General features: G+C 41.1%; 1 protein-coding gene across 2 annotated transcripts; it reads right to left on the minus strand.

Annotated features, from left to right (window-relative positions):
* Nucleotides 1–5516: 5516 nt before the first annotated feature.
* Nucleotides 5517–10751, minus strand: LOC139792781 (ovalbumin-related protein Y-like). 2 transcript variants are annotated; one of them, XM_071736589.1, is made up of 7 exons: nt 10584–10751; nt 9864–9914; nt 9065–9193; nt 7975–8092; nt 7589–7731; nt 7081–7236; nt 5517–6112 (listed from the first exon to the last, which is right to left on the minus strand). In XM_071736589.1, exons 1-7 carry the CDS (start codon nt 10749–10751, stop codon nt 5711–5713), a joined length of 1167 nt encoding a protein of 388 aa, XP_071592690.1. In that variant the 3' UTR covers nt 5517–5710. The 2 variants fall into 2 exon arrangements, with proteins under 2 accessions (XP_071592690.1, XP_071592689.1); XM_071736588.1 differs by having other exon boundaries at nt 9065–9200; nt 9856–9914.
* Nucleotides 10752–17698: the final 6947 nt, after the last annotated feature.

Here is a 17698-nt window from a genome sequence, read left to right on the forward strand (position 1 = left end):
CAAGGACAGACGAAACAAGAGGTGAGGGGGATCCCACAGCCAGCGGGGCAGGAGCCAGGACACAGTCCCACAGGGCCTGAGCAGAGCAGGGCCAGACTTCAGCACCAGCCAAGGGTCCAGGTCATAAGAAAATGTCATGGCTGTGAGGCAAGTCCAGAGGAGAACCACAAAGCCAGTTCACACACCAGAGTTAGGCTCAGGTCCAGTGATCACAAGGCAGAGCCAAGGTCACACCAGGAGTCCTTGGCCAGGTATGGGCACAGCTGTGTTTGAACTGGAGACTGACACACAAAGAGGGACTGAAGGTCCAGAGCATAGCTTAGAGCTCCTGGACCCCTAGGTGTGCGTAGAAGCTCCAGGGATATCTGATGAGGCCCATTAAAAGCTTATTTTTGCACTCAGAGCCCTGCCACCCACTTGTGAGCAGAAGAGGTGGGCTTGGAGACAAGGCTGAAAGGCCTGGAGATAGGTACCGACATTTTACCTCAGGCAGGGACTAAGTGCCAAGGCTCAGCTGAAATGGGTTTCTGTTGTGAGTAACAGTCTTGACTTCAAGAGTTTTGTGCAATTTCTTGCTAATTAACATAAATTTTTTTGTTGCTGATTCAAGAATTGACAAAAAACAATGTAGCACACTATGGAACAGGCTTCAGCTTTTCATCCTGTTTCCTCATACTCGGCTTCAATCCAAAAGCTCTTCTCTGCTTCCCAGTTTCAGCATTCTACTGAAAATTTTCACACTCTGCTTCCCAGTCCCTTGGGTGAAGCAGCAGGCAATGCAGGAGGTTGGGGTGGGTATAAAACTGGTTCTATGTCCAGTTGTTGCTACTCACTTTTTTCCTGTGCTCTAGACTTCCCATGGGCTGAAAGTCCACAGGGATGTCTTTCCTCCAGAATTGGTTACCTACAGGCTGCAGTCCCTCTGGGCTTCACTGTCCTGGCAATGAGCTGCCTGTGGCTGCAGTTCCTCAGAACTGCCTCCTCTGGCATGGAGCACCTCGTCCCAAGAGTGTACCTTCAGCTTTGCTCTCAGTAGTATCTCTTTTGATGGGTCTCCTCTGTTTTGTATCTCCAAATACATCTGTCATGTTTCTCCTGCCACACTTTCTTAATTACACTTGACAGGGGTGCCATATGCTCCTCCTCTGACTGTCTGAAGATGTGGTGTTCAATGAGTTCTTTCACCCATTACAGGGCCAGCTGCAACTGGCTGGGACTGGCCAAGGACAAGATCACCCCTAGCACCAATTCCTGTTACAGCCTCCTGGGCCCATGCACAGAGGGTGTTGGGGAAAGCTTCTGCTGAGGCTGGTCATGCCATCAGAATCCTTGACATTGATTGTTTTCAGTCCTGGGACTTCAATAGCTAGTCTTCTCTAGGTATTTATTACTCCTTAATGGATTTCTCTTCCATGTTTTTCTCCATGTAAAACTTTTTCATGTCTAACATCCTTTGACTGTGAGGTCCATCATTCAGCTACCTGTTTGTTGTCAGGTCCTCCAGGTGGATTTTTTAAATTGCTTTCTACTAACTTCCTTTAATACCCTTAAGCTCCTGTATCAGAAGAGATAATGAATAGTCAGTCTCTGTCTCCATATCACCCTTGACTTCAGAAACCTCTTCACCTGTGAGTATCATCCCTCTCCTAGGAGTTTGGCTTCCGGGGCTCAGGCACATGTGAAGCAACTCTCCAGCTTTGAATAAGAGTGCTGTTTGCAATAGAGCTGTGAGTTCCCTCCATGGGGATCTACATCACCCTCACTCAAAATACAAATTTAATATGAGTGTCTTGATTGTGGTCCTTGCTACCTTGCATGTCTGTGCCTGACCGTGAACCTCACCAAGATGGACTCTGTAACACACAACTCCCAATGTTCATTTTGTACACTAGTCAGAAACTGATTAAAATGCAATTTTTTGGAGCTAGCATGAGAGGTAAGGAGGAGAAAGCATAGATAATTTCATGTCCCTTCAGATGGTGGAAACCCTAAGCTGTGCAGCCTTGTGTAGCTGTGTACACTGCACACTGTGCATACCCTATGCATGCACAAGTTCATTGGTGATGTGATTTTTACAGGGTTTTTATATTTATGCCCTTACAAGTAAACAACTGTGTTTATTATTTCTACTGTCAAAGAAAAGCAAATTTCTATAAAAACATGCTGCTTTACTTCAAGACAAAGAAAAGGATGTGCTGGCAGCATCATCAACAGGTGTCAGTTAAGGACCATCTACAAGCTTCTCTGTAATGATTATCAGGCAAAGTTTATCCCACAAACACATGGTACGTTCAGCACAGTATGGACCTGGAGACCAGGAATCACTGGAGTGTAGTGGTAGTATTTGGATCTGTAGCACTGAACATCTTGTGCTGCCCTTGCTGTCTGTCACCTGCTTCCCTGGGTCCACTTCCCTTGCAGAGCAGCCTCACCCTTGCTGCCCTTTGATAATCCACTCTCTGTTTCTATTTTTCCAAACTGAAGAAAGTTAGCTCACTAGCCACAAGAAACATAAAGCTGAACCACTGTTCTGTGTTGAAGCCTTTCCAGTGGATAAGTAGCTTTCAAGTTGATTTAGCATTTTATGCTTTCTCAAATACAATTTGGGAGCTTGCAACAGCTTTCCCCTTGGAGTCCAGAATGATCTCTGAGAGCTGTTCCTCTGCTGCCTATGATTAGAACATAGTGCCTGCAAAGTCTGGTGCCTTCAGAGATGGATTTTTTTTGCACAGGAGGAGGTAGAAAATGTGCAGAGAAGTGCAGAATATTCCCCAAAGACCAGAGAAAATATATGAGCTCCAACCTTTCCCCAAGTACACAAGAAGGAAAGGCACTCTGCATTCACAGAGCACTTCAAATGCAGCATCAAAAAGTAAGTGATGGCATGTGTCTATTTTAGTTTCACAGACCTCGAGCAGTATGGCATATCCAAAATAACAGAGCACATAGTGAAAATGGAGTGTGGTGGGTGGACAGATGGCAATTTCTTCATTCTTGGCAACTTCATTCGTGCTGCCAGGGAACTAAGAGAACTGTTGGACAATATCTTGAGTGCAAAGTATAGATTTTATTCATCTTTCCTCAACCTTCACTTTTACCTCTCATTTTAGCCTCTGCAGAGGCTGTTTTCTCCTTCACAAACCAAATAGCTCTATGCCTTCTACAGCATTTGAAGGTGATGCTATTTTTCCATTCAGGACAGGCATCTTAAAATTGCTCTGGACTTTCACCAAATAATATTTCTGTCTTTTTCTTTAAAAACTACTGACTTCCAACCACAGTGCTACTGCTCTACATTTCCAATATATCGATCAGAATCATCCACTTGCAAAATACTAGAATAAGAACCAAACTGGAACACATTAATATCTCAGTCCTAGTTTTCAATAGATGACTGTCTTCCAGCTTGACAGCACGTCGTATCTCTAGTGACACCTAATGGCCCAATTTAAAACAAGTCAAATAGTTCGGTTTCACAGTGAATACATCAGGTGAACTGTGCCTTGAAAACCTCACTTGTGGAGTTTTAGGAAGCCATTTAACTTTTCAGCATTGATTTTCTCCATTTCTTTGCTTTAAAATAATCACCAAGCAAAAGAAGGATTAAGCAAGAGAATGGATATTTTTTCCTTCATATAAAGTAATAAATGTTTCAATAATAAATGTTGATAGTTTAATTGTCATTGCACTTAGAAAGTGCAGAATGACAGACATGCTTATTTTAGTTTCATTACAGTTTTATAATTGTTTAGCAACCTCACTCTGCTCCTTAGGACAGTATTTTACAAATCCCACTCTTTTTTTTTTAATTACTTTTTAGCTGCAGCAAACCTTTGCTGCCTGATTTTGGCTATAAGGAAAGCAGAACATAATGAACAACCTTGAAATGTCCTATCTCTTGAAATACTTTTTTTTGCTTAAATACTTGTATTAACCAATGCTAATCCTTTATGTTTTGGAAAGACAGGTATTAGCACTTCTCCCATAGACTTCATAGCAGGTATGAAAATGTGTTTCCCTGCTGCCAGCATCATCATTCCAAGTTATATTTAATGCTGAGTCTGCAAATGACTGAGGTAGCTCCAAGTACCCCCATGTGTCTCCTTTTTTAAGCACTTTTAAAATACTGATTTAAATACCATTTGTAGTTCTGCACATGCATCCCAGCAGAAGGAAAATTGCTTAACTCAGTAATTAACACTAATAATCTTTTTAATTGGATAGACTGTAACCCAAACAACCTTTCCTATAAAGAATGTGAAATAGGAAATAACATCTCCAGAGGGTAGATTGAATTAAATATTAGGAAGAAATTATTTTATGTGAAGGAAGTGAGACACTGGCACGTGCTGCCCTGGGAAGCTGTGGCTGCTGCCTTCCCTGGAAGTGTTCAAGGCCAGGTTGGATGGGGCCTTGAGCAACCTGGGCTCAACCTGGGTGGGAGGTGTTCCTGTCCCTGCAGGGGTCTTGGGGATAGATGATCTTTAAGGTCCCTTCCAACCCAAACCAGTCCATGATACGATTTTATGATTGTGTCAAGAGGCAATAAGGAAGATTGCCTCCTATGATTCTTGTGAGTATTAAAGAACTGAAGCAGTCCACCTTTTAAAAGAAACACTATTCTCTATTCTGAAGTTATATTTCTTAGGCATTACCTTGATATATTTACTTAATAGATATCTTTTAGAATTATCAGGCAATGCAATGAAAAATTCAAATAATTTAGTTATCTGATATGCTAGATGAACAAAATCTTAAGGTAAGAATAGAAATGATAAGGTTTACCTTGTTTAAGCTCAAATTTTTAAAAAAACATTCTTAAGCTGTTTGGTGACTTCATGTGTGGGTACATTCTGGTTTTGAAAATAGGATCCAGATCCTAGTCTCATCCATTTTTGTCAAAAATTGCTACGCATTACATAAAATGTTTTGGATTATGTGGTGCAGTAGTGCAGAATAATGATGTAATGACATGTTTAGTTTGCAATGCTTTTATTAGAATAAATAGAAGGACCACCAATTAACATTTGCAAAAGCAATGATACATCACTCAAACAGGATGAGAAATTGTATCAGTCAGGAAGTTGTTTTATTTGGAGATTATGATTTATGAGGAAATGGTAGATGCTTTGGATTTTCTGTATGCTCCCTCAGAACATGAGACTCAGCCTTACACTTTGTGCAGCGTGAAGAAGCCCAAATGCATTCCTGAAAGATGCTTTGTTGAAGTTCAGAATTTCATCTGCAACTTGTGCAGGCATCAATTCAAGGATGGTTGCCCAGCAAGTTTAACAGAATGGAATAGGTTTATTCTGAGAGCTTTGCTTATTTCACAGATCTCCTTTAGAGAAACCAAATTCTCAATATCAGTGGAAGGATTTCTGACAAAAACCTGGTACAAAAGTCTCAGAATAACACTGGCCCCACCTCTCAGTTTGTTTAATGATGATGGGAAATATTGCTAAACTACCTCCTGAAATTGTCATTCCATCATGGAGATAAGTCCTGAACACAAGTTGTGTGAGCAGAAATATCTGCACCTAAAAATCTGAAAAGTCACACGCTTCTTTAAGAATATTTCCATAGATATTGAAGACTTTCCTTTTGGAGAAAATACTGAAGAGATGAGATTATACTACAATACTACAGTAAAGGGGGTGGGGTCTGTTTCTGAGAAAAAGGCAAGCATTATTTCCATCTCTTTTTCTGCTTAGGGAGAACAGTATCTACCAAAGAAGAGGATATTGTTTGTTGGGTTGTGTTTGATCAAGAAAAGGAATGGGTGGTCAGCCCTAACCTCTTCAAACTCAGAGAAATCTTTGACTTCTCCCACTACACCTGCTGAGCCTGATATCTCAGTACCCTCTTCATTGACTTCCATGTATGCCCCATGGATGGCCTCAGATACCTTCAGGCTGTCTGATGAAGAGATACCAGACAGATTGGCCAAAGGGCTGAACAGGTCAGTCATCCCCAAGGCCTCCAAGACAGATGTGAGATTATATTTTTCCTCAATCTTCATGCGTGGGAGGTACACTTTCACTCTCTTCTTTTCCATCACATTGGGACTGGTCCACTCCATGAGATTTTCGTAGTTGATTTTGTTTTCAAGCTGCAAAGAGAGGCAGGGAATTAAAAAGCCTGAGACAAGAGACCAATAGCCTTAACAGCTGTGCCTATACCACCTGTAAATTTTTTTTCCATTTACTTTGGTACACAATTGAACTGACATTTAATCCATAATGTAATTGTTTATTCTGTATGCTTCCTCCTGTATCTCATCTGTCTTGAAGTTCTCCAAAACTTAAGCAGCTGAAAATTTCTTGATCAAAGCAAGAAGAGTTTTTGTGAAAATACAGTTCTTGAAAATATGAAATCAAATTGGTGCCAAAACTGTTCATCCTGCGACATATCTTATTGTTCCCTTCCCTCATCTTATTTCCTTTCTTATGCTACTTTTCCTGTTTACATTTTAATCAGCTCTTCGAATGCTTTCCTCATCACTTCTTTATTTTATTTCCCTTGGATCAGCTTTTCTGTTTGGCAAAGCATTGATCTCCTGGAAGACTGGAATCAGTTGAAATGAAAAAAAAAATAAAAATCCTTCTAGCATGTCTGTTTCTGGTACCTGATGGAGTTTGGTGCATATATCAACATCCTATTCCAGAAGGCTACATCAGCACTACCTGTCTTTACCATAATTTTATTAGGGTGAGCCCAGGGCTCTCCTGAGACGCCAATCACTTCCTGAGCACCTAGTAGCACCGAGGCAACTGATACACCCCCATCTGCACAGCACAGCCACGGGCTGTAGTGAAATGAGGCAATCAGGTGTTGCTAATTACAAGGCCTTCTATTGGTCGCCCAATCCTGCTCACGTGCAGCTGGGGTCAGCCCTAATTGGGCACAGGTGGGCTTAAGACAAGCTCATGCCTCCCACCTCGTAATTAGCAACACCTGATTGCCTCATTTCACTACAATGGGCTGAGCAGCTGGAATGTAACTGGACAGCAAAAGATCTGACAGGAGCCAAGTCCCACTGAAGTGATAACTCTTCTGCTTCCCTTGCCACGGCCATACCTGCTCCAGGCCAGAGACATCATCAGGCAACAGCACCAACATGCTCAGCTCCCCACTGGCATAGGGAAGCTCCAGGATCTTCACTTTCTCTGCAGCCACTACTGCCACTTTGAAGGTACCGTTCTGATACATCATTTGGACAGGCCTGCTTTCTTGCTGCAAAAAAAAAAAAAAAGAAATGTGAGATGGTGTGACTGGGGAGCAATTTTTTTCTGTAGGCAGGTAAATGTACAAGCCCTTTGAAAGGGATAGAACATGATCTTCAAGCAAGTTGCCTTGAAGTGCTGTGTCTCCAATTTCCCCTCCTGCCTGCTGGATGTGCCTTGCAAGCCTGATGAGACACAGGTCTTGCAAAGAATCCTTGGCCATAGGCCCAGGCACTGACACTGAGGGACCCAGCTAAATCACCCGACCTGTGTCAGCAACAGGTTGTATGTTGAACACCCACTCTGCTGGCCGTGCAAAGCAGCACCTGTCCTCATCACAAGCTGTGTCCATGCCCCCCTACCTCTGTCACGTTGAAGGACATTTCCTGAGTTTGTTCTTCTCTAAACGCCTTCTTCCAAATCCCTTTGAAGTAAACAGCATTCACAAGGGCCAGTGCGGTATCGGGATCAACAGAGCCTGACACAAGGAAATCTTGGATCTGTCCTTTAGAGAAAGAAAGCAGGGCAGAGAGTGATGAGCTACACCTCCTCTGATGTGCACAAATGCCTGCAGTGAAGGGCATGTGAGTGGTGGGGTGTGTATCACTGTGAAGTTTTTTTTCACAGCAATAAGCAAAACCTACTCTTGCTTGACCCACTTTTTTTAGGCATTATGAAGAGAGGAAGAGAAGGGTATAGATTATGGCCACCAAGGGAAAATACCTACTATGCATTTTTCAGTCCTTACCATTTGTCTCTTTCTCCACCCAGGAATTAATGAGCTGTCTTGCTTCCTCTGTGGCTGTTTTGAAGTTGACTTCTTCCAGCCCTGCTCTGTAGAATCTCTTTGCGCACTTTAAGTATTCCTGTAAGCAGAAGGATTGCAGTTGTCAGACTGACAGAACTTGAAAATGTATGAATGTGAAATCATAGAATCATAGAATGGCCAGGGTTGGAAGGGACCTTAAAGATCATCTAGTTCTGACCCATCTGCACAGGCAGGAACACCTCCCAGTAGATGAGGTTGCTCAAGGCCCCATCCACCCCAGCCTTAAGCACTTCCAGGGAAGGGTCAGCCACAACATCCCTGGGCAACCTGTTCCAGTGCCTTGCCAATCTCATAGTAAAGAATTTTCTCCTAATATGCAAGTGTGTAGAATGAAGCAGAATACTTAAAAAAAAACAATAAACTTTTACCACTGCATTTGAACATGTTAATACCAGCTGTCTAACTGCATCTTAAGGGGGGACAAGAAAGACTACTTCATATATTTGGGTCTGACACCTTTCTTCAGATAGGATTCTAAGTCAAAATTTTGAAATATTTTCTTGTTTTAACAAAATACTCTCAGTTATACAAAATTTTTTAAGGAAAGACAATGTTTGTTTCATTCTCTTTGTGCCCACTTTTTATTTTGAATACTGTGTTCTTACATTCTTGGATTTGAAAACCAAAGCTTCCTTTCATGAGGAAGGTTTTTATATTTGGCTTTGCAAAAATCCAAATTTGATAGGCTTTCAAGCCATAAAATGTATTCAATCTCCCTTAAAATTTACATTTTTTTATTAAAAGCCATTTTCTAGCAAATGAACTGCAATCCTGATTACTCCCTGCGACTGTTGCAAAATGGGAATATTTTATGTCATTGAACTTTTGCCTGGCCCCCACCTAATAGCCCCATGAATGTTCAAACTCATTCTGAACCAGTTGTTCTCCTGGCTCACAAGCACTTTTTCATCAACAGACAGTGGTCTATTGTTGGTGCTGCTTGTCTAGAGTAGAGTCACAGGAGCATTTACGGAGAATTTCGCTGAAGTCAGCTCACATTAAAACTCACCTGAAGGATGGGGAACGTTTTTTCAATATAGATTCTGTCAGCAATCTGGAGTGAGTAGGTAGCATTTGGCCCAGGGATGTCTGAGAGAATATCCTTGAATGATTTGTGGATGTATTCAGAACTGCCACACTGAAGTGAAAAAGTGAAGAAGTGAAGAAGAGGCATTTCATTAGCTTCTTATCTAGGAAATTAAATCCTAAAGGATTGTCCCTGGAAATTAAACCCTAAAGGATTGTCCCTACCAGCTAAGAGCTATTCTGTAGTAGAGGGTTGTCCCTAGACACAGGGCTGCCACCTTTGGGTGCAAGTGCTGTGGTGATGGTTCACTGAACCCACAAGTTCATCCTTCTCAAGACACGTCCCTTGAAATGTGGTTTTTTTAGGTTGTGCTCCTGACATTGACTACTGGGCTCTTTTTTGCCCAGCATCTTCCTGCCCTTCTGTGAAGTGTCTTAGCTGCAGGTCTGACTGCTGTACCCTGGCTCTAGGTGCTGAGCCCCTTTCACACGCTCTACCCCAGCAGCACTATCCCAGGAAGGTACCGTGGTGCCCAGAGCATCCTGCCCCACACTATCAGTTGTTCAGATACAAGGTGTACAAGATGCCTGCATTCCTTCCCTGTTTTTTAACAAACAGGTGAGTTATATTCTCCTTCCCTCCCTCCGCAGGTCTCCTGGGTTTGAGAGCATTATCATAGCTTTTGGCAGGGTCTGAAACTGCCAGGAGGAGAGGCAAAACAGTTCTAAATTTATTCTGAGGAGAAAATAAGATGAAAAGGGAGATCAAGTTATTTCTCTACCTGCGAGTCGGCTGCATCTCCAACTGCCGTAACGTTTTCAAAGTGAAGAACCTGTGAGAGAAAATGCCAGTGGGAGAAATGATAAACATGACCAAAAATGATGTGACTTTGAGATTTACACATGGTGCTTGTGGGAAAGCTGCTACCTCTGCTACCTCAGAGAAAAAAAGTGCTAATTGAGAACATAGATAAACTAAAAATTTACAAGTGAGCTTGCAACCGGTTTATGCCCTCTGTAGCCTTCTTGGAAACTGTAAACACCACTCTTTGTTTGGATTATTTTTTTCTAATGGATATACAGAAATTAACTGAGTTACATATTAGGTCCTGATAAGAATATTCTGTCTTCGTCTCCTCCTGAGATTAATCTTTTTTATGTATTAAAAAAAAAAAAAAAAACTGCTCACATTATCTGGAACATGTGAGATATCAGAAAAAAATCATACAGTAAAATTTCCTGATTGGTAATCCATTTTGTTATTGTCCTTGAAATATTTTTTTCCTAAGGCAAAGCTTACTGCCCCTCCTAGTAGAAATGGACTTTTTTTTTTAATTATTATTTTATTTCCCTGAATAGATCTCAATCCAGTAACTTTGGCTTATCTCTTGTGCATTAAAACAGGTGAGAATGGTGTCAATGCATAATACTTTCAGTGACATGACTTAGAAGGAACAAAAAGCACAAGCAGAGGTCACTTTACACTCAAGTAAGTAACTTACCTTCTCCATCTGAGATTGAGTGTTACCTCTTGCTCCCAGATAGACCATGGCAAGGGCTGAAATGATGCTCAGGGGGGAATAGAAGATGTTGTCATTGGCATGGTGGACTTTCAGCTCTTTGAATACATCAAAACAAAATTCTGCATTTGCTGCAGAGATGGAGCCCATTGTGAAATCAGTTTCACCTAAAGCAAACAGAAGGAGTCTGACTTATTATGATGAAATGTATTAATTGCAATGCAAGCAAGTCAGTGTATTTGAACCCCTGGGCTTGGTGCACAGGGTTTTTTACAGCAAAAATAATTCCGTGGTTTGGATTTAAGAGGCAGACATGCTTATGTATACATGAGCAACCAAAATGATGGATAGCTACCAGTTATGCATAGGCTGGTGAGTCTTTTATTTAAAATGAATTCCCCTACTTTGCATCATATTGTTGAAAACCTTGCAAATAATACTAATTACCTTGAAAGAAGCTTATTAACAGTCTTTTCTCATCTCTTAAGGAAAAAAATAAACACACGCATAGGTTTGTTCTCAGAACCTTGCTTTTTTTTCAGACTTCAGAGCAGGTTCTTCACTATAAACTTCATTTTTAAGACCAGTTAACAGATCAGCCCTCTGGGATCCAAATACAGTTAATTTCAGTATACGATGTGCAAGTCAGAAACAACAGCCTAAGTTTTGCTAGACTTACTCCAATACAGCCTAATATGAACAGAAGCTAAGTTCTCTGCACCACCCGCTTTATCAGAGGTCTCAAATGTTAGCAACATTACCTTCGTTTTTTAAAATAAGATAATGAAAGCACAGCAATGGAGACTGTCAATTATTTACTGAATTCATGCAGTTCATGACAAACATCTATAACCAGTCTGTTGCATTCATTGTTGACTCAATTCTAACTTTTTGCTTTTAAAAAAATACTCTTTAATTTTTATTATCACCTTTTCCATGAAATCCACCTTTTAATAAGACAGTGCTTGATTAACTTTGTCTTTAATTTTCAGAGGTTAATATATAGGTGATAGAAGGTTGTTTTTTGAATATTTATTTACCAGTTCTGCTAGCTATTTTATAGTAGGCTCTTTGTTCCATTTATGATCTTGGTGAAGATACGTATTCATGAAGCAAATGTGTTTGTGGGTTTTTTTCATCTTAGAAAATAGACTATTAAAGGTAACACTGAGTAGGAATAAACTGGTATTCTGTTATTTCATTCAGATAATATCTTCCATAAGCCCTGCAACTGAGCATTAGTTGCATACCCTGAAATATAAGCAAATTCAATTTTGTCAATTCTATTCAATACAAATTCAATGCTAATTCAATTCTAAATTTAAAAGTTAAAGGGATAAAGAAAAAAGGAAGAACATCTGTCATAGTGTATCACCAGCTTTTCAATGTGGAAGAGTTAGGGAACAAAGCTTTAGTTCACACAAATACTTTGACTTTATGCATGGCAGAATGTGAAACAGTAAAATAATGCAGAACACACGTGTAAAGGTGAGATCAGGTTTCTGCAGAAGACATCCTTTGTTTCTTCAACTGATATTGAAGACCATAAACATGAAGTTACATCAATCTTTTTGTAAACTTTGTAACAGATAATATTTTTGTGAGTTTTCTTACAGATAATATTTTTCAAAATTGCAGAATAGAACTCAAATTATAATAAAAAGCAATTCTTACCTTTATCAGGTTCACCTGTGAAGGTAATGGTACAGCTTCTCAGCTGTACTTGGGGCAGACTCGCTGAACTCCTTGAAATATATCTTGTGTGATTTTGTGACACGCCCCATGCTGCCTGTTCTGTGTTTACCAAAGAAAGTGATGGATGGATCTCAAAATCAGACATGCACTTTTACTTGGAATAAGTCCATTCTTTAAAATAAAACAAATAAAAAAAAAAAAACACCTCAAACTCCAAAACCTGAATTAAAGGATTTTACCCAAAAGCCTCACAAATGGAAGATTCTTTCATCATAGAATGGGATACCTTGCAGAAAAGGAAAAACCATATTGAATGGTGAAACAAAAATAATGATAAAAGATATTTATAATTATGAATAGCTATGACAGCAAATAGTGAGTCATAGCTAGTGAAAATAAAAGAAAAACATGAGAAATTCAGTCTTGCAGAATGCCTCTAAAGAATCAATAATTTCCTTATTATTCCTCTGTCTGACAGGCCAAATCCCTTTCAGAGGCACCATTCTGTGAACTCAATATATCTGATAAGATCTGCATCTGTTTGCTATGGTTATGTCCCTGCTATACTGTTGCAACATTTCTCTCTGCTTTTGTTGACTGGACTACCAGTTATCACTGGCCTTTCTTCACCAGAATCCATAGCTCTTGCTGAGGAATGCAGAAAAATTCTGCTACCAATGAACTTGAGGAAGGGAACAACCTTCATTTTTACTTGCCAAATTTAGTAATATTGAAATAGGTTTTTCTGCAAAAAACTTGTATGTAGATTCCGGGTGCCACTTAGAGCGTGCATTGTAAAAGTCTGAAGATATGGTGTTTCACAGAGCAGTCCTTCAACCTAGAGCAGTCTAGCTCAGAGAACTGTGACATGGTCAATGTGTGCAGCACATCAGTGGAACAAAACCTTCAGCGGGTATGTTATGGGAATAGAAATTAATTTCAAAAGCAATATTCAGATCATTTGTATAGTGGAGAATTATAGAGTTGAAGAGACGTGTTGGGGAAAGAGAGGTTGAGCAGAGAAAAAAGATAAGGCATCTGTTGTCAGACATCAGGATATTTAGATCCCAATCAGATGCTACCATAAAAGGATTTTAACTGGCTACTAAAGTTTTGAAGGGTGGTTTAAGGTAAGTTGTTTTTCTCTTTCTCCACAGGTCATAGCACTAGATGTTAGGTTCAAAATGTGCCTTTTTCACACACAAAACCCATTCTTAAAGGTCTTCCACAAAAAGCTTCATGGCACATCAGGTGAACAAACCAGCTGAAAAAACATTCATGGTCTGCAGGACAGTCATAATATACAATAGCAAGTGTAAAGCATTCACATAATTTCTTTGAAATAAAAGAATGAACAGACAATAAAGAAACTGCTTTGACCTCTCTAAATGCCATGTGATTTTTAAACATAAATCCAAAGTCAATACACAAAATACCTCTGAAATTGTCTAGAACAAATTATGCTTCTGGAGAGAAGAGGTGAAGTCCTTAACCCTTTTATCTGTCTGTGCAATTGGAAAGCCTGTGAAGCATCCATACCTTTCTCCCTAACACAGCCCTTATTCAGCTGAAGCTGCTAGTGCAATAGTAGTGCAATAGTAACTAGTGCAATAGTAACTCTGGAGACCTCAGTCTGGACTGGTGCACTTGCACACCACTAACTCTTTACACAGCACAGTGTGTAGCCCGGGCTGATCTGCCACAGCCATTGCTACATGGTAACAGTGCTATTGAGGAAATACCTTTAGGCCTTGCTTCACTTTGGTGACACATCACTGGCAATCTATTGTGAAGAGAATGAGCTATTTTCTCAAAGGAGTTGTAGATAAATTGGTCGCCGCTGTTGTGAGTTCTATGTAGTTGGAAATGGTATCACCCTGCTGGTGGAAAGACAGGTCAAGTGGGTGAATGTGTCTGTTCATGGTGAATACCTTTAATCACACAATAGGGAGTTCTCCCTAAACTGCTGACTGTTCCTGCATTGGCACCCCTTCTGCCTTTCCTGCCTAAGACTGCTTTGTTTCTGTTCAAACAAGCTTTAACACTCACAGCCAGAGTCCATTGTTGTATACTTTACAGCTCAGGAGTCAAAGAACTGGCCAGTATGTTTTACCCTGTCACTTCTAACTTCTGAATATGCCTTGAATCTTTTTCCTTGACAATCGAATTGTCCAGCAGTACACTCCAGATCACAATATGTGAGGCACCTTGGCATTTGTGCACCATCTACCTGAATTCCATTTGGATCATCATAGACAGCCTGTCACTTGGTAGCTACAAAGATGTCCAGTGACATCTTTGTCCAGTTGTTTCATAAAATCCAATTGCATCATTAATGTTATCAATGTCATGGTTTTCAAGATACTTCTGAGTTGAATATATTCATTAAAAAAAGGAAATTTTTTATTTGAAGTAGTGAAAGGACAGTACACTCCTTCAGGTTACTGGGTTTTTTTAGCAAAACAGTAATGAACCCAGGTTACTGCTTTTGTTAGCATTTCTGTTTTCCATTGTTCAAATGAAAGATTAATGTAAAGCAAGTTGCAGAAGCAAAAAAATCATTCCCCAAGTAAGAAAAAAATCTTTATTATGGTCAGCTATCAGTGCAGAATTGTAAGAATATAAAAGTACAGTCTACTCAGTGAGTTCAAATCCTTCATGGATTCTAGTGAGCTTAAGCAAACCTCCCTATAGCTGAAACTCTTCCTAGGATAAAAGATAATGGATCACCCTGTCCAGAGCAACTGTGTAATGCAGGACAAACAAAAGAGGATGTGTTTTGCCACATGTCCTTGTTTCGACAATGCTTGTCCCAAGAAAGAGGTCAGCTAAGACTCTGCTGTCCTTTGCTCGGCCAAACATTTCATTGTGGACCTGTCCCTAAACCAACAGACTCTTGAACATCTGAACCTTTCCAAAAGGATATGAGGTCCAGGTCAGCTCATAGATCAAAGCTTCTCATCCAAACACAACAACCCATGGAGAACTCGAGATTTTGTTCTCATCCATGGTGCTGCTCTTGTGCCAGTAGGAAGGAGCAAGCTGATTGTTTCATATTTGTCCTGTCCAGTGACTGCCAGTGACTGTTTAATTAGTTGCAGTGGAAGACCTTGATGCTGTACCTATCAGTGATGATTTCTCTCTCAGTTGTTCTGTAGGGGGTTGTTCTTTCTCCATTACAAAGAAAATAAGGTGCCTGGTCAAGATCCTTCAGGCAGGAACTCTGAGCCCAACTGGCATCTTTCTGCAGCAGTGCTGTGCCATTCTGAAGAAATGGACATTGTTGCCTGCAGTGCTGCCTTGCTGGTTCACTAACTTTGACAAAGATGTGCATACATCAGTGCTGGCAGAGTGGATTTCTCCAGTAAAGATACCTTCAGAAGGATCTTGTGATGGCCTATGAGTCTCTCACACTCACATCATTTGCTCTGCAGTGCACACAACGTACAGGGTCTGCTGCTATTCAGGTTCTGAACAAGGGCACACAGCAGTCCCTTTATCAGTCACCACAGCATATGTGAAGTCCCTTATTTATCCCTCAAGTCCCTGGGATCAGCCAACGGCCAGGGTGAGTCTGTGGATGGTTTTACCTCACCGAGTCCTAAAGAGGCAACATGGTCACCAGGCCTTACACATATCATACACACTGTGCAGGACAGGTGGCATTGGCACAATTAATTTATTGGCTGTGCCATATGAGAGCTTTGTTATCAGGCTCCCTCCACACAGAGAATACTGTCTGTAGCAGCTTGTGACCAGCAGTGCTTGTTTCACCATGCCTGTCACTTTACCTTCCATCTACCACTGGAAGGCTGCCCAGCATGCCAGTTATCTTGGCACATGCTCCCAGGAAAAATAGCATTTTTCTTTTGCATAAAATAGAATAAACTAATATCCTGGCTTCTTTCAACACAGCCATGCTTCCATTGAAGCCCTCCTCTCTTCTGATTAGTAGCCTACTGAGAATCATTAAGATTACTGGCTTATTTACTCTCCCCTGCAGGAAAACTCTGCTGCAGAAAGGAAGAGAAATGTAACTGCATATAGCTCCATGCTGTCATGTTGGCTTTGCAAAAAATCACTGGCAGACTCCAAGATGACTGTGAGTCAGCAACGTGTCCTTGTGGCAAAGAAAGTCAACAGCATCATGAGCTGCATTAGAAAAAGCATTGCCAGCAGGTAAAGGGAGGTTATTTTAAACCTTCTGCTTATCACTGGTGGGGCCACAGATGGAGTGCTGTGTCCAGTTCTGGGCTTTCCTGTACAAAAAACATGTGGATGTACTGGCACAGGACCAGAGGAGAGCCACAAAGATGTTGAAGTGATTAAAGAAGTTGTCATGAGAGGAGAGCCTCAGAGAGATGGGACTTGTTGCCCTGGGGAAGAGAAAGTGAAGGGGAAACTTATTCATGTGCATAACTTAGTTAATGGGAAGGTGGAAAGAATATGTAGCCAGGCTCTCCAGTGAACAAGCAACCAGGAATGGGCACAAGTTGATATAGCATAAATTCAGTTTAAGCATAAAAAAATGTATTTTCTAAGGGGAGTGAGGTAAAGCCAGGTTGCCCAAAGAGTCAGAGCAGTCTCCACCCTTGGGAATATTCACAAACCAGCAGGTTAGGATCCCAAGCAACCTGTTGTACCTGAACCTGGTTGAAGCAAGGATCTTGGAATAGGAAGTTAGCAGAAATCACTGCCAATCTCAGACATCCTGTGATGTTGTGTCATATGTAAAGGAAGATCTCAAGGGAGATGGCAACAGCAGGGTTGTTGCACATTAATGTGCAAAGAAGGTAGTGTGGTTTAGATGAGGCACTTGGAATACAGGTGTGGCAAATCCCAGAGAGGAGTATTGTTTCTGTGTTGTATGGGCAGCAATGTCTCCTCATGGTAAGAAGGTTCTGAAGCCCTCTTTGTGCTTGCTGGAGGTCTGTTAATTGCACCAAGAGGTGCAGAAGTTTTCAGACTTTGTCTTTCTTGCTCCCCGTGTGTTGCCTGCCAAGTCTTCTGTCTCTCTCGTGCTGCACAGTAGTTTGTCAGAGATACAGGATCCTTTTTTTCTTTTTTTCTTTTTTTTTTTTTCACCTCCCAGGTGAATGCACAGAGGTGCTCAGGCACAGAGTAGTGTCCAGCCATGCTCCTGGAGCACCTGCACCTTTTCACTGTGTGCATGCTGGGTGGACAAGAGCACAGAGAGGCTGAAACACAGACACCATCTCTCTGGGTGACAGGAAGGGGGTTTTCTCCCAAATCTCCTCAGGGTTTTGGGGAGCTCAGAGTCTGCAGCAGGCATTCATCATCCCACCAGGACAGGTCTGCCACCCACCTTATGGGGAATATTTCTCCACTGCCCTTTAAATGTTGTGTGCTCCTACCTGATCTCTGGTGGCAAGGGCCAGGTC

This window comes from Heliangelus exortis, chromosome 2 (assembly GCF_036169615.1).
Source record: "Heliangelus exortis chromosome 2, bHelExo1.hap1, whole genome shotgun sequence".
NCBI lineage: Eukaryota > Metazoa > Chordata > Aves > Apodiformes > Trochilidae > Heliangelus > Heliangelus exortis.

What these genes read in the sequence shown, in the direction of transcription:
- LOC139792781 (XM_071736588.1), bottom strand. Translation starts at nt 10,751, where the DNA reads ATGGGCTCCATCTCTGCAGCAAATGCAGAATTTTGTTTTGATGTATTC. An exon ending in AAACGTTCCCCATCCTTCAG is followed by an intron (nt 8,093 to 9,064) that starts GTGAGTTTTAAT and finishes TTCTGCTTACAG; the next exon opens with GAATACTTAAAGTGCGCAAA. An exon ending in TGTCCTTCAACGTGACAGAG is followed by an intron (nt 7,237 to 7,588) that starts GTAGGGGGGCAT and finishes TTTTTTTTGCAG; the next exon opens with CAAGAAAGCAGGCCTGTCCA.